Source organism: Cebus imitator, unplaced genomic scaffold (genome assembly GCF_001604975.1).
Source record: "Cebus imitator isolate Cc_AM_T3 unplaced genomic scaffold, Cebus_imitator-1.0 Scaffold214, whole genome shotgun sequence".
In the NCBI taxonomy this organism is placed as follows: domain Eukaryota; kingdom Metazoa; phylum Chordata; class Mammalia; order Primates; family Cebidae; genus Cebus; species Cebus imitator.
The window spans coordinates 2,564,550-2,587,983 of NW_016107529.1; the positions used below are offsets into that span (position 1 = coordinate 2,564,550).

Below are 23,434 nucleotides of genomic sequence, written 5' to 3' on the forward strand. Positions count from 1 at the left end.
GGGGTTTCACCATGTTGACCAGGATGGTCTCGATCTCTTGACCTCGTGATCCACCCGCCTCGGCCTCCCAAAGTGCTGGGATTACAGGCTTGAGCCACCGCGCCCGGCCCTGGTTATCTTTAGATTGTAAAATTAGAGGCAATCTTATCCCTTTTTGCTTCTCTGTTTTTCCATATTTTCTATTAAACTGTGTTTTTTAAATGGCTGAGCAAAGTGGTTCACATCTATAATCTCAGCACTTTGAGAGGCTGAGGCAGGAGGATCACTTGAAACCACCCTGCGCAATACAATTCTACAAAAATTAAAAATTAGCTAGGGGTGGTAGCACATTCAGCCTGGGAGACTTCGGTTGCACTGAGCCACACATTCATGCAATTGATGGCCAATCGCACTGATGCCCTCCAGCCTGGACAACAGGGCAAGACAGTATCTCTTAAAAAAATTTGTAATAATGAGTCAATAGAGAATACATTATTAATAAAACCCAAAAGGTTTTTAGTTTTATTTTCATCTGTAATACAAAGACTATGCATTACAGAATAAGAGTCAAAGTGTATCTAATAGTTTAACAGCTCTTTTTTCCTAATAAAGTTTTGTCTGTTTGAGACAGGGTCTCACTCTGTCACCCAGGCTGGAGTGCAGTGGTGTGACTGTAGCTCACTATAGCCTCAAATTCCTGGACCCAAGTAATCCTTCCACCTCAGCCTCCTGTGTAGCAAGGACTACAGGTACGCACCATCATGCTTGGCTAATTTTTTATTTACCTATTTTTATAGAGGCAGGGTCTCACTATTTTGCCCAGGCTGGTCTCAAACTCCTGGCTTTAAGCAATCCTTCTACCTCAGCCTCCCAAAGTACTGGAGTTACAGGCATGAGTCACCATGTCTGGTCTAAGTAAAGTATTGTGACAATTTACTCTATTTACATTTTCAAAGTGTCATTAGATCTTTAAAATTAAAATGTATTTGGAGTTAGTTACCTGTCCAGGGCTTCCTTGAAGTACTTCCTCTGGACATCAAACTGAAAGACTGTGCGTTCACAATCAGTTGAGGCATTATCACTACCCCCATGCTTCTTCAGGAAGGCATCAAACCCATTCTCATCTGGATATTTCAAACTACCCATGAATACCACTAAATGGAAAGAACACAAAGTCATACAACACAAAGACACAGACAATATATTTATCATATATGAACTTATATGCATAGAAAAACGGAAAGATTTGGCTTTGAACCGAATAAAAAGAGAGAGGAAAAAAAAAGAAAAACTGAAAGAAAGTAGACCAACACATTAAATGCTTATGTCTGAATTTTTTTTTTCCTTTGAGACAGAGTCTCTCTCACTCTGTTGCCTAGGCTGGATCTTGGCTCACTGCAATCTCTGCCTCCTGGGTTCAAGTGATTCTCGTGCCTCAGCCTCCCAAGCAGCTGGAATTACAGGTGCATGCCACCATGCCTAGCTAATTTTGTATTTTTAGTAGAGATGGGGTTTCACAATGTTGGCCAGGCTGGTCTCCAACTCCTGACCTCAAGTGATCCGCCCACTTTGGCCTCCCAAAGGGCTAGGGCATGAGCCACCATACCCAAACCTAAATAATACTTTCTTTATTACATTTGTTTTTGTAACTTTCTGTAATGCTCATGTTACTTTTAAGATAAACATATAATTTATAAAGAAATTAAGAAGATTTAAATTTAAATAGATTAAAACATTTTATTAAATAGATTAAAATTCAAAGAAATTCACATAAATGCAGATTAACTGCTACGGCTTTTACAATGTAATCTCTTAAATTTAAAGAGATTAAAATTTAAGTACAAACATATATGCAGATTAATTGCTACTGTAAAACTTCAAGTTAGAAGTATACCCTCAAAAACTTTAGAAAATCAGACCATTAAAAACTGAGTAATTCAGAAAAATAAATATTTATAACTGTGTAACATCCCCATAGGTTTTATTTAGGCACATTCCAAATTAAATGGAAAGTTTCTATTGTTTTGTTTTTATATTATAATCATGCCTTTTGAATTTCCAGTTTTTTGTTTTTGTTTTTTGAGACAGAGTCTCACTCTATCACCCAGGCTGGATGATAGAGTGGCACAACCTTGGCTCACTGCAACCTCCACCTCCCAGGTTCAAGCGATTATCTTGCCTCAGACTCCCGAGTAGGTGGGACTACAGATGGCCACCACCATACCCGATTAATTTTTGTATTTTTAGTAGAGATGGGGTTTCACCATGTTGGCCAGGCTGGTCTCAAACTCCTGACTTGAAGTGATCCACCTGTCTCAGCCTCCCAAAGTTCTGGTATTATGGCATGAGCCACCTCACCCAGATAATTCCCATATTTCTAATGCTGGGGGCCTTGCTAACACTGGAAGGGACTACCTTCCCCAGGGCTAGCCAATTCCTAGAAAATGGCAATCATCTCCTGATCTGTTGGCCTTATCACAGTTCAATAATAGTAACAACTACAGTTTAAAAGTTTTCTATGTGGTTTCATTCTAATTCTCAAACTAAGTACATCCAGATTAAAATTAAAACTTTCACCCATGACATTCATAAATCAATGATTTTTTTCTTAGCCTTTTCTGTTGCTAAATATATCATACTTCTGTCAAATCAATTACTAATTTTTGATATCAATTCACATATGTTTGAAGGAAAAAAAAAACAACAGGGAATGATATTTTACAAATTCTTACTGTGTTCCAAAAAGTGTGCCAGCCCTGGCAGGTCATCTGGATCAGCGAAACTCCCAACTCCAACACAAAGAGCCGCAGCAGACTGGAGTAATTAGAACACATACAAATAGTTGAGTCAACCCTAAAGGAATAATATTTGCAGACTGGAGTAATAAGAATACATACAAATAGTTGAGTCAACCCTAAAGGAATAATATTCGCATCTTAAGGATTCATTTGAAGATGGATGTTTTCCAGTAGGAAATAAAAAAATTCTTTCCCTGAGAATCAGGAGGAGCAGCAAAGTGAAACTCACCAGAACTGTGTCAGTTTCACCCTGCTGCTCCTCCACTTGCCATCCTGCCAAATGCTGAACAGGTGCAGACCTAAGGAAAAAAGCAGAAACAGACAGAAAAAAAGGGAAGAGGGACTGGACAGCCCTCCCAAATATCATTTCATTTCACCATTTCAGAATTCTGAACCAAGTTTTTTCCTTGAATTATTAGATTTTGAAATCTGCAGAAGTAACGTAACTAAGTAGGTATTTCTAAAGATCTCTAAGCAATTAAAAGCTTTGTGTTGAGTAACTCAGTTACTATACGTGAAACCTCTCAACATGTAACTTAGAAAATTTTATTAAAATAGAATAAGAACATTTTAGGAAAACATCTAACAAAAATAGTAAGTGATAAAAAAGATAAAATCGGTAGCTATTGAAAAGTATAACTAAATTTTAAAGAGGCTTTTTAGTTCTTCCCTTCTAATTGAAGATATATAGCATACATTACTTATCAGTATATATTCTCCCAATACTTTGGGAAAATCAGTTTTTAACAAAATTGATGGCCAAGAGGTACACCAAACTGCACTTAAAACGATTGGGGCATAATTTTTTTTTTTTTTTTTTTTAAAAGACCAGTTCTAGCTATGAGGCCCAGTCTGGTCTCAAACTCCTGGACTCAAACAATCCTCCCACCTCAGCCCCTCGAAGTGCTGAGATTAAGGTGTGAGCCACTGCACCCAGACTGCTGGGGCATAATTATAGTAAGTTAAAAAACAAAGTAAGGCAAAAAAAACGGTCAATTTGAATCCTTGAAGACAGAAAGGTGAATTATTAACTTTCCCAAATTCATTTGTTTTCTTCAAACTTTGCAAATGTCAATTTTACAGGGCTAACCTATTTGGTGAAACGTTACCCTCTTAAAAAAAGAGGTTTTCAAAAAATAGCATGTACCTGGCATAAAGTCTAGCCATGTGTCATAAAATGAAAGTGTGTTTTCAGAAGAACCAAACAGCCTCACTTGATACTGTAAACCCCATTTTGAAGACTTAGGCACATAAAGTCAGTTAAAACATGGGGGAATATCCAGTTCTTCAAACCACAATCTAACCTGTTCTGTGATGTTTTAATAGGTGCCTAACCTGCTTTCAGCTCCAACTACCCCATAAAGATTTCTTGTCTTGACCAGCAGAGTTGAAGATATTTTTGAATAAGTTGACTTAAACCACAGTCTATCAGTCAGCTTTGACCACAGCAAAAACAGGCTCTGCGATTGCTAGAAAAGAAATTCATACTTGAGAATTTTCTACCTAAAAAATTCATACCTGAGAAATTCATACTTGAGAATTGAATTAAGAAAGCCCTGAACAAATCTTAATTCAGTGTATATCATACTTAAATTTCAATCTTGTTAATTTATCAAACTTTTAAAATCAAGAACAACTTCCTTTGGGAGGAGGAAAATGAAGAGGGATAAAAAAAGATGCCTCAGAAAAGTAAACTTCTTAATTAGGTAAATATTCTCCAAAAACTATCAAATACTTTTCTTCCTGCTTCCTTTATGAATTCTCATATTTACCTTAAACCAGGTTCATATTTTTCAAATAAAAATTAGATCATAAAAACACTTCAAAGCCCTATACCACTCTTAAGCCATCTCTTACCAAGACTAATCTACTTTATTTCCTTTTTTCAGAAAGTTATTCAATGAATATAAACATCTACCACTTATGATCATGGGATGTTTCCTTTCACTAGTGAACCCACTGCTTTTGAATCAAAACAATTTGATCTTGTCCTCAAACTACTTAGGTTCCACTGTCCCAGTAGGATAATCCATAAAATTAGCCGTCAATATCTTATAAGGATTATATCACACTGAGTTCTCAGAAAAGAAAGGTAGCATCTAAGCCATTTTTAAAGTAATCACTAGACTCTGACCCCACTGCTAGAAAAGGTAAACTTAGAATTTGATCTACCTCAGCAAAATAAAAAGGGGTACCAAAAAAGCTGAACATATATCTTCATTTGTCAAAGGTGTTCACAATTGCTGTATAAATGTTAAGTATTTTATAATGTCTTGACATTAAAAATGGCTATCAAAATAATTTTTAATTAGTTGTAAAATGCTTTATCAATTAATAGGAAATATAAAGAAATCAGATCATGGGAAAAGCTACTTATAGATAGGTGGAAAGATAGAGAAAAAAATGTATGCATGAGAAGCATTCAGTTAAGAAGTTATAACATGGTCAGGCTTAGAGCTAAAATGGGACTTAGAATTTATATTCTTGTTTTAAAATTGAGGGGGAAAGAAAAGAAAATGAAACACCTAAAATCATGTAGAAAGACAGGAATAGAGCCAGAATTAGAACACAGGTTTCCTGACTGTCAGTGTTCTTTTCACTTTGTGACTTTTATAATTTATTCCTTTTTATTAATGCTCTATTTGGAATTATGAGATCTATTTAAAAGTAAATCTATCAATTTCCAATCTGTTCATAGAGACCTTAGCATATAGACTATATATAGACTATCAAGTGACATATATATACCTTTTTCCCCCCGAAGTGTTCGGTATCCATCTCTAAAGCTTTCCAAGTTAAAACTATTTAATCCTTGGCCTATCATGCCACCCAAAAACAGGATCACTAATAATCTTACTAAACAGCAAAAAGCTTCTTAAAAATATGACTCAATCCAACAACTGAGTAAAATAACTGGTACAATCTTTCTTTTGAAAAAAATAATTTTTTCCAAGAAGAATGACTATTAAATCATACCTACTACTTACATCTCAAATCTTCACATCTTTAAGAGTGACCTTTTTTTTTTTTTTTTTTTTGAGACAAATCTTACTCTGTCAGCCAGGGTACAATGCAGTAGTACAATCACAGCTCACTGCAACCTTGACCTCCCCAGGCTCAGGTGATACTCCCATCTCAGCCTCTCAAGTAGCTGGGACCACAGGCATGTGCCACCACACCCGACTAATTTTTTTTTTTTTTAATGTTTTACAGAGACAGGGTTTCACCATGCTGCCTAGGATGGTCTCAGAACTCCTGGACTCAAGTGATCTGCCCATCTTGGCCTCTTTGTATGTAAACTATACCATCCTGAATATATTATCAATATTCAAGAAACTAGCTTTAACCAACTTTTGCTGGTCAATTCCACCATAAACATTCTAAAAATTATCCTCTGGGTACTCCCTACTACAAAATTGGAGGTATTCTTCAAAAGATATTAAGAAATCCTCCCTATCAAATCCTTTTTATCTATTCACTGACTATTGTTATATATTAAATAAGCTCAATTGCCCTGTTGCTATTTCAACTCTTCCAAAGTACTCATTTAAAGAGCTTTGCTTTCTCATAAAAAGAGCTAAATCAAACTCAATTATCTATATAGAAACTACTCATACAATAACTGTCAGAGCCCTAGGCCCATGTAAAGATTTCACACTAGCCCCATTATTTCCTTCTTCTTTTTCCAGTCTTACCAAGGGTAACATACTCTTATTTCTCTAATCCAGGCTAAGAATTTTGCAGATCCTCATCAACCAGTATTTGTTTTTAAACATAAAATGTATACAACTACACATAAATTCAAATACCTCTGAGTGCTGATTACTTCTGAGACATATGGCTATGGGAGATTTTTATAATTTTGTTTTCTTTATATTCTATTAGTTTCTATAATGAGCATTTATTACTTTTATAATCGGAGCAAAATGTTTTCAAAATGTAATTCTGATACAGAATAGACCTTTACTGAAGACCAAAAGATAAATATATACTTCCTTTTTGCTATTAAGAAATAAAGCTTGAGTTTAGAAGTTGTCCCAAAGAATTCCCAAATTAGAAGAAAACAGACATGACTCACACCTGTTTTTCAGTAGTTTTCTTTCTAGCTTCTGCCCTCTCTTCTAATTCTTCCAATTCATTATTCTCAGTATCAAGATCATCATCATGTTCATCATCAAACTCATCTTCATCATCAAAACCCTCTTCATCATCATCTTGTGTTTCAGCTCCAGAATCTTCGTCATCATCTTCTTCTTCCTCCACCTCCTCCTCCTCCTCCTCTTCTTCTTCTTCTTCTTCTTCATCTTCTTCTTCTTCTTCTTCTTCTTCTTCATCGTCTGTTGTATTTCCTGTTTTACCTTCCATATTACTTAGGTCTGAAATCAAAAGTGCCTGCAAGCCATTCTGTAATTTGATGTATCTGGGAAAAAAAAAAATAATCATCACACATTTTGATTCAGGTTTTGTGTGTGTGTGTGTGCTTTCAGAGTTTCACTCTTGTTGCCTAGGCTGGAATGCAATGGCATGATCTTGGCTCACGGTAACCTCCACCTCCCGGGTTCAAGCGATTCTCCTGCCTCAGCCTCCCAAGTAGCTGGGATTACATACATGCGCCACCATGCTCGGCTAATTTTGGATTTTTAGTAGAGATGGGGCTTCTTCATGTTGATCAGTCTGGTCTCGGAACTCCCGACCTCAGGTTATCCGCCCTCCTAGGCCTCCCAAAGTGCTGGGATTACAGGTGTGAGCCACCGCACCTGGCCTGTTCAGCTGTTCTTTACACCCATACAAGTTATCAGCTTATAATTTAAAAAAAAAAAAATCCAAGTACACACACACACACACACACACACACACATACACACACATAAAACTAACACTATCTGTAAACTAATAAAATTGGTTGCTCTGGAGAAGGAATCCCAAAAGCTAATCAGTTTTTGAACAGCTGGAAGGAAATGAAGGTAAGAATATTTCATAATATACCATTTGTATTTTTAAATTTTGAACTATACAAACATATTTACCTATTCAAAAACCACATTTTAGTTAAAGACATTATACAGCCCACCACTAGGCCTCCCCTATTTCTCAGTTTGTAAGTAAACATTCTATCATACCAGAAGACTTAGCCAAGAGAAATGCATCTCTCAATATATAGAACAGTCATGTCAGCCTAAGCATTAATATTAAAGCAAAATCACATAAAATTAAACTGCTGATTTTCTTTTCTATAAAATGTTTGACATATCCATCTTCAAAGCTGCTTTTGTAAACTGAAAAATGGTTATATATCTATGAAAATGAAATCCCCCCCAGACTGGTAGCCCCACAGAAAGATTGAGATGGAGTTTGCTATACTTCCCAGGCTGGTCTCAAACTCTTGGGCTCAAGCAATCCACCTCAGCCTCCTAAGTGGCTGGCATTACAGGTATATGCCACTATGTCTGCCTCCTCATTCTTTTTGTTTGTTTGTTTTGTTTTTTTGTGTGTGTTTTTTTTTTTTTTGATACGGAGTCCTGCTCTGTTGCCCAGGCTGGAGTGCAGGGGTGCAATCTCAGCTCACTGAAACCTCTACCTCTCAGGTTCAAGTGATTCTCCTGCCTCAGCCTCCAGAGTAGCTTGGACTACAGGTGCCCACCACCACATCCAGCTAATTTTTGTATTTTTAGTAGAGACAGGTTTGACTATATTGTCCAGGCTGGTCTCAAACTTCTGACCTCAAATGATCCACCCACCTCAACCTCCCAAAGTGCTGGAAATACAAGCATAAGTCACCATGCCTGGCTCAGGCTCCTGATTCTTAACTGCAAGACCACTGTGCCAGTTTGATAACTGGCTAATTTTTTTTTTTTTTTTTTTTTTTTTTTTTTTTTTTAGTTATTTTTTTTTTTCAGTTTATTTTTTTTTTTCTCCCATTTACACTAAATTTTTCCTCTTTTTTTTTCTTGAGACAAGGTCTCACTCTGTTGTGTAGGCTAGAGTGCAGTGGCACGATCTCAGCTCACTGCAGCCTCAACCTCCTGGGCTCAGGCAATCCTCCCACCTCAGTCTCTGGAGTAGCTGGGACCACAGGTACATGCTACCATACCAGGCTAATTTTTGTATTTTTTTTAGAGACAAGGTTTGCCATGTTACCCAGGCTGGTCTTGAACTCCTGGGCTCAAGCAATCCACCCACCTCAGCCCCCCAAAGTGCTGGGACTACAGGCATGAGCCACCACATCCAGCCCCATTTATACTAATTTTTTCATGTATTTCAATAGGCATTTATTTAGCACCCTTTATATATCAGATACCATACTGCATTAAGGATAAAAAGAGTAAAAACCAAATTCCTCATCATCAGGCATTCACTGTCTAATAATGAGATAAACCAGTATAATACAGAATGACAGATAAATACAGAATGTAAGAAAGAAGAAAGCAGTCAGGGAAGTCGTCTAAGACAAGGTACATTTAAACAGATCCTTGAAGATGATCCTTAAGGTACACTTAAGCAGATCCTTGAAGACGATAAAAAGCAAAAACTAAGAATAATATTCAAAGAAAGACAAGGAAGGGAAACTCTAGCCTAAGATGAGAAGATTGAAAACTGGGATTTATCTGTTTTTCAAATAAAATAATCACAATTTAGAGCTCAGAAGTTCGAGACCAGCCTGGGCAAGGTAGCAAAACCTTGTTTCTACAAAAAATTAGCCAGGCATGGTGGCCTGTGCCTGTGGTCCCAGCTACTTGGGGGCAGAGGTAGGAGGACGATTTGAGCCCAAGGGGGTCCAGGCTGCAGTGAGCCCAGATTCAGCTACTTCACTCCAGCCTGGGTGAAAAAGTGAGACCCTGTCTCAAAATATAATAAATAATCTAAAATAATCACATATAAATGATAGAAAAAAATTATATTTTTTGGCTGCGCACGGTGGCTCATGCCTGTAATCCCAGCACTTTGGGAGGCGGAGGCAGGTGGGTCACAAGGTCAGGAGATCGAGACCATCCTGGCCAACATGGTGAAACCCCATCTCTACTAAAAATACCAAAAAAAATTAGCTGGGTGTGGTCATGCCCACCTGTAGTCCCAGCTACTTGGGAGGCTGAGGCAGGAGAATTGCTTGAACCCAGGAGGCAGAGATTGCAGTGAGCCAAGATCTCGCCACTGCACTACAGCCTGGGTGACAGTATGAGATTCCATCTCAAAAAAAAAAATGTTTTTTTTTTTTTGGTTTGTGAGAATAAAATGATGACAGAAAACAGCAAAGGACACTGTTAGCAGATCTCAAATTTTTATAAATCACTAGAAGACATTACGCAAATTTGATCAGATTAATGGAGAAAACTGCCAGAAAACCATAGACCTATAAACATGTGGTAAAATAATGGTTTTTCCCAGGAAACCCTAGAAAAAGCCTAAGCTCCAGATCAATAAATAAGAGCAGAGATAGTCTCAGGACAATAAGCTCAATTATTTAAACTGGAAGCAATCCAAACGTCTGCTGACAGCAGAACAGAAAAACTGTGGTATATTCATATAATGAAAATTTTCTTCACAGTGGAATATTGCAACACAGGGAAATACATAATTCAGCAACAAACTACAACAGTGGTTAAGCCTAAAAACATAAGTGAAAAAACCAAGTCACGAAAAAAGAACTGGATGAGTACCATTCATATAATGTCAAAAACAAGCAAAAGTAAACAGCATATTATTTAGGTATACAAATATATATGATAAAACTTTTTTAAGCAAAGGAATGATAAACACAAAGCGCTATACAGGGCCAAGGCACAGTGACTTGTGCCTGTGATCCCCACACTTTGGGAGGCCAAGGCAGGCAGATTGCTGGAGTCCAGGAATTCAAGATCAGCCTGGGTAACATGACAAAACCCCATCTCTGCAAAAAGTACAAAAATTAGCTGGGGATGGTGCGTCTATTGTCCCAGCTACTCCAGAGGCTGAGGTGGGAAGATGGCTTGAGGCCGGGAAGCGGAAGTTGCAGTGAGCCTGCACTCCAGCCTAAGCAAGAGCAAAGCCTTGTCTCAAAAAAAAAAAAAAAAAACCACTTGTTGGGGTGGGAAGGCAGAGCAACATGTAAAAATACAGATGGATTAAAATGATCAAGAACACCAGAAGTAGATCCTAGTTCTTAAATTGATGAGTTTTGGATTTGTCATTCACCACTTACAAAGAAGCTGCCTGTTTTCTTTTGTGTATATCAAATATTACAGTTTTCGAGGTTTTAAAATGATAGTTAAAGGCCTTCACTCTATAATAACTTGGCCAGTCAGTCCATGTACTTCTGTGCCAAATAGTCAACTGTGGGAGACCACAATATGCCACCTCAAAATATGCCTCCTTGGCATTAAGGATTGTTGAACTGAAGGCAATTAAAAAGCAGATACAGGAAAGCTCTTAAATTTACTCCAAAGACAAAAAAGGTTTAAAAAAAAAAATAAACCCCACCCCCTTTTTACCACGAACACAAGTTAACCACTGAATACAACTTTAGGACACCAAAGGAATCCACATTAACAAGTTTACTAATTAGGCTTTGCCTGCCATTTATTTGCCTTTCTACAAATTGCTGCCGCTACAGACTCAAAGTCCTTTTTCTCCATCTTGACACTTTTCTGAAAATTTACTGCTGTTTGTTAAAGATGTTGTATAAGCTGGAATTCAAAGCCAACTCATTCTCGTGAGTATCTCTCATGTATTTACGAATTTTAAAACCCCAAAATTATTACTACTAAATAGAGTTCAGCAAATTACCCAAAATCAAAGAACTATAGACAAAAATCAGTACCTTTCCTAGACATCAAATGTAAGACGGTTTTAAAATCCCTTTGATCAAAGCAATAGAAACTATAAAATGCATAGATATACCTAATAATAGCTCACATTTTAAATGTATCAACTTATGTCTTGACCCAGTTAATCTTCATAATAACCCTAATGAGTTATTATTCCCATTTTATGGATGAGGAAACTAAAGCACAAAAAAAGGTGTTATTTGCCCAACTTCATTGTGGCTTAGGAGGAACTGACTCTAAGTAGCATGACACTAGAACACATTCTTTTCAATACTACTCAACACAGCCAACATTAGGAAAACTAGAAAACTTTACAGGTGAAATTAAAGACCTCATTAAATAGTCATACTATGTAACTGGGTGGGAACATCCAATATTATAAAGATACCAATTCTTCTCCCAAATTAATCTATAAATTCAAAGCAATTCCCATAAAAAATCCCAACAAGATTTTTTTTGTGAACTTGACATACTGATTCTAAAATTCATGCGAACAAAAACATACAAAAGTGTCAATAACATTTTGAAAAGAAAGAACAAGGAGACGGAACTGCCTTACCAGGTATAAAAAATATAGTCTTTAGGCTGGCCGTAGTGGTTTATGCCTGTAATCCCAGCTGAGACAGGCAGATCACTTGAGACCAGGAGTTCATGATCAGCCTGCCCAACATGGTGAAACCCTGTCTCTACTAAAAACACAAAGATTAGCCAGGCATGGTGGTGCGTGCCTGTAATTCCAACTACTCAGGGAGGCTAAGGCACAAGAATCGCTTGAACAGGAGGCAGAGTGAACCAAGACTGTGCCACTGCACTCCAGCCTGAGTAACAGAGTGAGTCTCTATCTCAAAAACAAACCCTAATAAATAAAAATAAAAATAAAGACTTTTAAGGTGAATGAAATGAAACTGAACTACCAACAGGAACACCAACAGATCAATGAAAGAGAATAGGTTCTAGAAACAGAGCAGTGTATATAATATTGTTACATTGCCATTTACTACCATGACTGAACAAATGTTGCTGAAACAATAAGCTATTCGTTTAGTGAGAAAAAAATAGCCATGTCTACCTTACACTCAACATATATAAATTCCAGATTCCTAAAGCTGGAAAAGAATAGGGACACCTCTTAAGGGCTTGTGGGCCCTCAAGGGCCCTCAAGCATAGAAATAAAGGACAATCTTGAGTTCTTTCAAGGGAAATTTCTGGCACGTAGCTGGCCTTGGAAAGTAAACGTGCAACTTGATAAGCAAGAAAGTAATAGTAACTTAAAAATAGCCAAGGAAGTTAGAGTCACGAGACCGTTTGCTTCCCTACAGAAACTAAAGGTAACATCTTAACATCTGTCTCTTCAGTTGTTTTTCAGAAACCTGGACTCCCACCAAAAGGATCTGCAGGCATACAGATCTCAGATAAGGAGAAACTGAGGACTGAACTCTTCCTATCCTGAAATTTACCCCTGCCTTTAAAAACTGTTACCTACAAATCATCAGGAAGGTCAAAATTTACAGGTTAGTCATCTGGTCCTCCTTGCTTGACACCCTATAAATAAACACCATGCCTTCATTTCTACTGCTGCAAAAATCTTGGTGTGGATATCCAGCCTTATTGCATTGAGTCAGCAGGCTCTGGTTAGGTTCTCTAAAAATCTGGCAACTACAAAGGGACAAAAGTCCAGTTTTGTCCCTGGCCACAGCCACCCTCAGGCCCAATTCAGCAGCTGCCTAAATTATTTTATTCAGGACAGATCCATGTATTTGGTGGGCAACCAGTCACCATTGTCCTGTGGTGCTTTTACTTTCTCAGCATTAGAAACAAATCACCTGAGAAGATGTCTTTTGACAAAGTGGTGGGTTCATGGGTGATAGCTCCATAGTATTTTTCCTTTCAGCACAGGAAATCTGGCCTTGCTTTAGCAAGAAGACTTCATTAGAATGCATTTAATGGGAGATACCCCAGAGCTGAAGATCGAAACCTTCAAAAATCACATTTTGATTGTGATTTGCTTACTTGAAAATCTATTTAATACTTAACACCTAGCCAAGGCATTAAAGGTTTGTCACCAAGGTTTTATGACAAACCTTTAATGCCTTCCAGGGTTTTGTTTCATTTGAGAAACACAAGTTCTATTTCCTTTGTAGCCCATTAGGGTACATTCTGCAGAACTAGGCCATTTTTAGAGTTGGGCCCAAGAAAAAAAAAGAAAAAAAATTTTTTTATTGCAGTACTGCTTGGCCACAATATTCTTTAGACTCCAGATAGAGTCTAAAGACTAAAAAAAGTAGTCTGAATGGGAACCTTCAAACTGGACCCCTAAATTAAAAAAAAAAAATCTTAGGCATCTCTCTAAACAATTGATTTTAAAAAAAAAAAAAAAAAAAAAAGTTACTTTCTAAACAAGTTTTACGAAGGACACTTAATAGTGTTACAACTAGCCTTAAGAATTCATTTGACTAAGTTAAAGAGCAAATATCTCACATAAAACAAGGTTAAAATCCTTTGCAAGCTCAAAACTGCTGATCCCCTCCAGGAATAGTAGTGGTAAAGCACTGAGGCTGCCTGGGTTGAATTTCCAGCCAGGAAACACGTCATTTTTTTGGTTTGATATTTGTGTGACTTCTGTCATTTATTGAACTTTTTTTCTTCTATAGGAAGCTTTTGATTTCCTGTCCTCCATAGGGGTGGGGTAGTAAATGGGTTTTTCGGTATGTCTATTGGTACAGCTAGTGCTCAACTTACGACCACGATTGGTTCCGACAGACCGGTCGTAACACGATTTGGTCGTAAGTTGAGTCGGCTATATGCACATGGAGATGGTAGTGCTGCCGGAAGCTGGTCCGCACTGTTGTATGCCCAGCTGGGCAACGTTTGCGCTGCCAGGCGCGGAGCAGTCGTGGCTAGCAATTGTGGTCCTAAAGTTGAATGGTCGTAAGTTGCATAGGTCGTAAGTCGATCAATACCTGTACAGGTTTTGTGTATAGAAGGTCAGCTGAGAAACTGAGGCTCTAGAGAATATGGCCAAATAGAAATGTGTTCTGTACTCCATTTATAGCTGATGAAATTTTCCTTTCAGCTGTCTTTGGGCTAGTTCTGAATCTTTTGAAGACTGCTTTCTACCTCTTTTTAGACTTCTTGTGTCCTTGTTGAAGTCATAACCCTGGCTAACACTAGTTTCATGGAGGGGAGAATACCTTTGGGGTAAAAAGAGTTCAAAAGCCAGAAATATCAACTGTTTGTCCCAGCTAAAAATCTGATAGAGATTTGAAAGGATTTTTTTTAAGAACTCTACAGTCAAAAGTCTAATTAAAACTACTATTTAGGCCATATTTGTGGGTTTGTATATATATAAAACTATATATATAACTATGCATATAAAATTATATAACTATAACTGTATGACATATAACTATATAGGCATAACTACATATACAACATATATGAGGCCTTAAAACTATAGTTTTATAAATTTGTGTGTATGTATATATAACTATATATATAACAATATATGTAAAATTACCTATTAACTGTATGACATATACCTTTACATACATAATTATGTATAACACATTTATAAGGCCTTAAAACTATATATTATATATATAAAACTATGTATATTTATCCTCTATAGTTTTATCTATCTATCTATCTATCTAGTTTCAAGGCCTCTGTTCTCTCTCTGAGTAAATTTCTCAGTTTACTAAATTTCTCTTCTTAAACCCCTGCTACACACGTGTACATCTTTTGTTTCTCCATTTACTTCTGCTGACACCCCTTCCTCTTGCCACTCTTGATGCCAGATGAGAGGACAAAAATTTTTTCTAATACCCTGGGATCGCTTAAGGAAAACAGAAGAGGTACCACACTCTTCTTTGGGAGGCGCCTGTTTTTCCTCTGGAAATCCCATTAATTGTAAATGGTCAGCATGCTCTCAGATCCAAAACTCTCCTCTCTTTTGTACTGTATTACCTGATCTCTTTGGCTTTTGGAGGTACCAGAAATTACTTTTTTTTTCTTTTTTATACTTCAAAGCTACTTCAAATCAAGAGAAATTACTTTTTATTATGGAAAAACTAACCTTTTAAAATACTATGGTAAATTCCTATGGTTTTGTGTTACTTTGGTATCTATTTTTTATCTTCCTCTAGCATGGCCTAAGCTCCTTCTTAAAGTAAAAGATTTTTAGGCTTTGAGATATAGCTTGCTTCCTCTGGTGAGGACTTGAGACATGTGAGACAAGTAGATTTTGACTTGTTCCATTTATAGATTCATAATTTGAATCCAGCTGTCATTTTGAACTGGTGAGTTTTGCCAGTCACATGGCTAGTTTTAAAATCAAGGCTGTAGGGTCTTTGTTTACATTTGTTTATGAATGCATACATATATGTCTTTATGTTATCTATGATACCAAACTAGCTTATAAATAAGTCCAGACACAAAAAAAGCAATTCTGGCTGGGCACAATGGCTCACACCTGTAATCCCAACACTTTGGGAGGCCAAACCAGGCAAATCGCTTGAGTCCAGGAGTTTAAGACCAGCCTGGGCCAATATGGCAAAACCCCATCTCTACTAAAAATACAAAATTATCCAGGTGTGGTGACACACGCCTCTAATCCCAGCTACTTGAATGGCGGAGGTACAAGAATCACGTGAGTCGGAGAGGGGAAGTCACTCCAGCCTGGGCGACAGAGCCAGATCCTATCTCGAAAAAAAAAAAAAAAAAAAAAAAAAATTTTTTTTTTTTTTTTTTTTTTTTTTTTTTGAGACAGAGTCTCACTCTGTTGCCCAGGCTAGAGTATAGTGGTGCAATCTCAGCTCACTACAGCCGCTGCCTCCCAGGTTCAAGCAATTCTCCTGCCTTGGCCTCCCAAGTAGCTGGAACAACAGGCAGCACATACCACCATACCTGGCTAATTTTTGTATTTTTAGTAGAAATGGGGTTTCTCCATGTTGGCCAGGGTTGTCGAACTCCTGGACTCAAATGATCCGCCCACCTCAGCCTCCCAAAGTGCTGAGATTACAGGCGTGAGCCACCTCGACCACTCAGGAATGTTTTTTTGTTAAAGGAAAAGTAAAATATAAAGAGCATTTGAGCATAATTTTTTCTTTTACAACAGAGAGAACTCTGTACAGTCAAAGTGATCAAGGGAAAAAAAAGTAAACTTTTGTCAAGTTAAAATGATAGGACAAAACTGTAAAAGGCTTGTGAAAGACTGATCTTGTGAAAGGAATTCTGTGTATGCTCAAGTTGGCTACAATTAAAAGGGGATTATTTCGTTTTTTAAAAAATTAAACATTAATATCAAAAGTACATGGATGCAAGGCCAAAGTCTGGGCTACTGTCTCAAAGTAACAGTTTTCTTGGAGCACTGATCTGCTCTTTAATAAAAATTATATACAGTTTTTAAAGAAAAGGCTTATCTTTTGCGGTCAAAACTGAAATTGGATTTCTTTATAAGGTTTTATAAAAATTAGCTTTAGCATTAATAATACACTAATGCAATGATAAAATTTAGTTTTCTTTTTTGAATGAGATTTTCCTGTAATATTAGTAGGAGGTAATAAAAGATTTGTTTACCTTTTTAGTAAACTCCGAAAAAATTAAAAGGGAGAGAGAGAAAAACAGATTCAATTGGCCTCATGCTGTCTTTATCAGGTCTTATGATTGTTTGGAAAAGTGAGTTTCTTCTCTATCAAACAGTAAAGGGTTTTACTTTTTGAAATCTTTGAATTATCAGTTTGGCTAATGAATGTCTTACCAAAGAAATTCCTTGTGAGCCCCAAAATCTTTCAAAATACATATCGCCCTATAAACTAGACCTAAAACGGTGTTCTGTTAAACCTCATACCAACAATGTCAATTATCAATTGACATTTCTTACATCTAGTTGTATCTTCACAGGTACAGAACAAGACTAGAAATCACCCAACTGCCTACCCTGAGACAACTTCATAACTGATTTTTTCCTCTACTCCATTCTCTTTTCACATGTTTATTTTACATAAAATATAGATTTACTGAGCACTAATTAGAGCCTCACAAGATTGTAACCATATGCCACTTACCTTACTGTCTAGCCTCCCTCCCTTATTTTCCCTTTTTGCTTGCTCTTTCCCCTTTAAATACTGAGTTCCCAAAACCCTCTTTGGAAAAGCACAGGTCACACATGCTGCTGTGACCTGTGGCCTGCCAGGGTGCATCCTCAAATTTTGGCTAAATAAACCTTTATCAATTGAAACTCTTGTCTCTGTTGTTGTTGTTAATACTCCAATATTTGGAAACTATGTTTGAGTAGTCTTAATATATAGCAATATACTTATTTGCATAAATTCAGTAAGAATCTATTTTCTCTTATAAGAAGATACGATTAGAGACACTGGTTATTTTACCAGGGGTTTGACTGAAATGGCATATTTTAAGATATAACTAGACTGCATAGAGGAACTGAGGTTAACTTTATAGAGCCAATAACAAGCCCCTATGTTCCTGACCTTGCTCTAAGTAAAATATGTCACTTTTTCTTTTCTTTTTACTTTTTTTTTTTGAGACAAGGTCTCACTCTGCTGCCTAGGCTGCAGTGCAGTGGTGCAATTTACAGCTCACTGCATCCTTTATCTCCTGGGCTCAAGCAATCCTTCCATCTCAGCCTGCCAAGTAGTCTGTAGTCATGTGCCACCCTGCTCAGCTAATTAAAAAAAAACTTTTAGAGAAAGGGTCTCACTACATTGAGCAGCTGTTCAACTCCTGGGCTCAAGCGATCCTCCCACCTCAGCCTCCCAAAATGCTGCGATTAGCATGAGCCTAAGTATGTAACTTTCTGACAGACCCAGGAACATCAAGACATTTGGGGCATCATAAAGAGAATTCACCCAATTCATAAAGATATCTACAGGCACAGACAAATTGCTTTGGTTCACGAGGCTTTTAAAAGTCTAATCTGAGATTTCTTATAAAAAACATTCCAGCCAGGCCAATTTAAAAGGAGCCTATACAGCCAGTAACTATTCTTGCTGCACTTTATGCAAATAATTAGGCAAAGTATAAGAAGACTCAAACTTGTTTAACAGGTACACTGGTCCTATTATAAGTTGTCGTTGGTTGAAATGGGACACTGGATAAAGAAAAATTATGTTTCAGAAGGACACTAGAGTATACCAGTTATTAGATGCTAGCCTTGTCCATTGTTCATGAGCTTTTATTTGAACTAAATCCTGAATTCCTTCCTGGCTACAAGTCTTCAAACTAACGTTTCTTCTATTTTTCTCACCTGGACTCATTAAAATTGCTACTACCTCTTTCCTGAGTCCCTGTAAATTGACTTACAGAAGAAGGAAACATCAGATTGCCACTGGCTTTTTCCATTTTAACTGACGATACTTTGAGTCTAATATCTGGACACCTCAACTGACTGCTCTCAAGACTCTAAGAAAACTGGTTTAAGATAAACTTCACCCTGGATGGAACCATATGAGGTACTACTGATGACTCATTCCTAAGTAAAATTGGCAAGGGCCAAACCATAAATCCACCATTCCCAGGTTAAGCGGGTTCCCCATGAGTCTTCTGACCCTAGCTCTGAGAACACAACAAAAACAGGAACTGCACCTTAAAGAACATCACAGTCCTAACCATCCAAACCTGGAAAGGTGGCACACTCCTAAGAATGACAGATCTCAAGTTGCTATTCAGAAGACAGACTGCTAAAGATAAATAATCAGAAATACTAAAATACTTACACTATTATTTGTCATCACTTTTTTTTTTTAGATGGAGTCTTGCTCTGTAGCCCAGCCTGGAGTACAATGGCATGAGCTTGGATCACTGCAACCTCCCAGGTTCAAGCGATTCTCCTGCTTCAGCCTCCCTAGTAGCTGGGCATGCAGTACCACCAGGCTGGGCTAATTTTTGTATTTTTAGTAGAGATAGTGTTTTACCATGTTATGTTGGCCAGGCTGGTCTCAAACTCCTGACTTCAGGTTATCCACCCACCTCTGCCTCCTAAAATGCTGGGATTACAGGAGTAACCCACCACACCTGGCCACTTTTCTTATTTTCTCTGTCTACTGCTGGCTAAGCAAATTCCGTGTGCTGCCCTGGGGTCTTAATTACTTCAGGTGATCACACTGAACTATAAACATAATTGCCTTTTTGTTATGATTCCTTGTGGACTTTCATCCTCCCAAATTAAAAGGGCAATTTTATAATCAGAATTTCTCAGAATGACAAAGACAGGTAACCTATAGATGCATCATCCGACCCAGTTAATAGAACAATAATACTCCAGTTTCTTCAATTGTCATATTCCGAGGGCCCCTTCCAGATATTACATAAAAGAATTCCTTATTTTTGAAGTCCCTTCACTTGAAGCTATCACAAATAAATTTGGCAGAAATAATGAGACTCTGCCTCTATTTAAAAGGCTTACAGCTGGGCACAGAGGCTCACGCCTGTAATCCCAGCACTTTGGGAGGCCAAGGCAGGCGGATCACAAGGTCAAGAGATCGAGACCATCCTGGCCAACATGGTTGAACCCCCGTCTCTACTAAAACACAAAAATTAGCTGGGCATGGTCCCAGCTACTTGGGAGGCTGAGGCAGGAGAACTGCTTGAACCCAGGAGGCAAGATGCAGCGAGCCGAGATCACACCACTGCACTCCAGCCTGGCGCCTGGCAACAGAGCAAGATTCTGTCTCAAAAAAAAAAAAAAAAAAAAAAGGCTTACTTGATTTTGCCTCTTGAAAGGAGCAAGGGCCCTACTCCCTCTTTAGAAGCCTGCTCTTTAAACAAGTCAGAAGTCTCAGATCTTAGTTCCAAGTAAATTAACTCAAGTAAACAAGGCCAGGTGTGGTGGCTCACACCTGTAATCCCAGCACTTTGGGAGGCTGAGGCGGGCAGATCACCTAAGGTTGGGAGTTGGAGACCAGCCTGACCAACATGGAGAAACCCTACCTCTATTTAAAAAAAATACAAAAAACTTAGTTAGTCAGGCGATGGTGGTGCATGCAGGTAATACCAGCTACTTGGGAGGCTGAGGCAGGAGAATTGCTTGAACTTGGGAGGCAGAAGTTGCAGTGAGCCGAGATCACACCATTGCACTCCAGCCTGGGCAACAAGAGCGAAACTCTTGTCTCAAAAAAAAAAAGGAAACAAGTCCAATACAAATGTATTCTTGCCCAGGTACTAAAAAGATGGAGCTGGGTATTTCTTTGGATGGACTGCTACCTTGGTGAGGAGTGGTGTCCTATGAGCACATGATTAGAAATCTCTCCCTTTAGGAATTCTTACTAAGGAAACTTCAGCAGCAATAGCTGCCTAGCAGAAAAGAATTAATTCATTGGCTCAGGTGTCTTAGATAATAGGATAGCCTCAGATTACATCTTAGCCAAGCAGGGAGGAGTGTGTATGGTTGCAAATACCACATGCTGTACTTATATAAATGAATCTGCTAAGGTAGAAGCTCATCTAAGATAAATTAGAGAACAAGTCACTTGATTACAACAGGTATCTCTGACTTTTCCTAAGGACTGGTTTTCTTCATTTTCTTGGATTCCTCATGGAATACAATCCATGTGTTCTGGATTGCTAAAGTTAAACATATCAATCTTGCTAATTTTTCTTATGCTTTATATCATAATCAAATGTGTGTTAAAATGTAATAAAGCAGTGACTAATACAAATAATGACAGCTCAGCACCATGGTGCCATGCCTGGGACTCATGGATACCTTGAATTCTGCGCTAGAAACTTACTATCCTCATATCCTAGTCCCCACTCTTTGTCCCAATTCAATAGGAAGTAGGCAGAGCAGTCAGCACCCCAGTACCCCTCAGGATTGAGGAGTGACAAAAAACGGGGAATTGATATGAACCAGGGACCTCAAGCATAGAAATAAAGGAAAATCTTGAGTTATTTCAAGGGAAACTTCAGGCACCTAGTTAGCCCTGAAAAATAAATGTGAATAAACAAGCAGGTAATAGTAACAACAGCCAAGCTGGCCCAGCATGGTGGCTGACACCTGTAATCCCAACTGTTTGAGAGGCAGTTCAAGATCCTCAAGGAGGGAGGATCACTTGAGGATAGGGGGGTTCAAGACCAGTCTGGGCAACAGAGCGAGACCCCATTTCTGACAACAACAACAAAAATAGCCAAAGGTTAGAGTCACAAGAATGTTTGCTTCCCTATAGAAACTAAAGATAACATCTTAACATGTCTCCAGCTATTATTCAGAAACCTGAGCCCCCACCAAAAGGATCTGCCAGCACAGAAACCTCAGATATAGAAGAACGGGGGACTAAACTCTGACTACCCTTCTTTGTTCTAAATTTCTTTCTGAGGGGCCTTGAGAAGGTTATACCCATGAGCCAGAGCTAACATTTTTTTCTGCTGGTCTCAAATTTTTAGACAAAGCTTTGCATCCTTAACCAATTGCAAATCAAAATCTTCTATACCTATGACCTGTATGCCACTTCTAAGATATCCCACCCTTTTAGGCCAAAATCGATGTGTAACCCTCCATGTATGGTTTACGATTTTGCCTGTGTAAGGTCTGACCATGCCGTGGATGGCATGGCGACCCCCATGAACCACATGTACACCTCTAGGGAGCCTTCCAGAATTAGAAAACCTAAAGTAGCTGGAAGATGATGAAAAGAAGAAAAAATGATCAACCCCTGCACCTACTTAACTTTGAGACATTCTCTATTGTTTCTTATTCAGGTCCCAATTGACAAGGCCATTGGAAAACGACACCCTGCAACCCCCTCCCAGCTTGGCCAACCTCGTGACTCCACACCCTATGACCCCCTCCCAGCTTGCAAAAAACCACCCTAAACTGTAACTTGTAACTTTCCACTGCCTTGCCCACAACCTATAAAACCAACTCCTATCCCACCGCTGACTTCATTTTCGGCCTCAGCCCATCGGCAGCCTTGTTGCTCACACAAAGCCTGTTTGAGGGGTCTCTTCATTCAGTGCGAATGTTTTAACAGCCTGTAACTTCTGCTATCCTGAAATTTACCCCTGCCTTTAAAAATCCTTACCTGTAAACCATCATGGAGGTCAGGATTTAAGCTTTAGCTACCTGGTCCTCCTTGTGTAGCGTCCTGCAAATAAATGCCTTTCTTTCTACTGCTGCAAAACCTTGGTGTGGTTATATTCTTATTGTGCCAGGCAAGCAGACCCAAGTTCAGTTCTATAACAGAGCTAAAAGGAAAGAATGTTGTTAATTTAAGAAAAAAACTGGTATAATATTTCGGTGAAGAAAATTTGTGCCAACAAGATAAAAAATCCAGACCCTATAAAGAAAAAAAAAAGATTTCACTGTGTACTAATTTTAAGCTTTCATAAAACGAAATATCATAAACAAAACTAAATAGCAAATTGCATACTGGGACAAAGAAAAACTAAACATGTAAGAGTTCCTTCAAATCATTAAGAGAAAAAAACTCTAATAAAAATTAAGTTTAAAAATATATACTACACAACCTGGCCGACATGGCAAAACCCTATCTCTACAAAAAATACAAAAACAATGAGCTGGGTGTGGTGGCGTACGCCTGTAATTCCAGCTACTCGGGTGTCCGGGGTTGGAGGATGGCTTGAACCAGAGAAGCAGAGGTTGCAGTGAGCCAAGATTGCTACATGGCACTCCACCCTGGGTGACAGGTGGAGATTCTATCTCAAAAAAAAGAAAAGAAAAGAAAAAATTATATATACTACAAACATTACAAGAATACAAGATGTCAAATAAAATGATGAGCAATCTCACTAGAAATCTAAGATAATCAAATTAAAATAATAAACTACTTTTTGTCCAACAAATTAACAACAAAATTAAAACCACTGCTATCCAGTGCT

At 38.0% G+C, this 23,434-nt stretch overlaps 1 protein-coding gene across 4 annotated transcripts in view; it reads right to left on the reverse strand.

Annotated features, from left to right (window-relative positions):
- Positions 1–23,434, reverse strand: part of NRDC (nardilysin convertase) — a 93,910-nt gene that overhangs the window by 38,086 nt on the left and 32,390 nt on the right. For 2 of the 4 annotated variants that reach the window (XM_037745808.1, XM_037745807.1), the window contains exons 2-7: positions 7,095–7,197; positions 6,858–7,046; positions 4,113–4,246; positions 3,007–3,076; positions 2,712–2,793; positions 980–1,133 (exon numbers count right to left, since the gene is read on the reverse strand). In XM_037745808.1, the coding sequence (XP_037601736.1) occupies positions 980–1,133; positions 2,712–2,793; positions 3,007–3,076; positions 4,113–4,246; positions 6,858–7,046; positions 7,095–7,197 (732 nt within the window). Of the gene's footprint in view, positions 1–979; positions 1,134–2,711; positions 2,794–3,006; positions 3,077–4,112; positions 4,247–6,857; positions 7,198–23,434 lie in introns of all 4 variants that reach the window. The other 2 variants (XM_017548739.2, XM_037745809.1) reach the window with 2 other exon arrangements.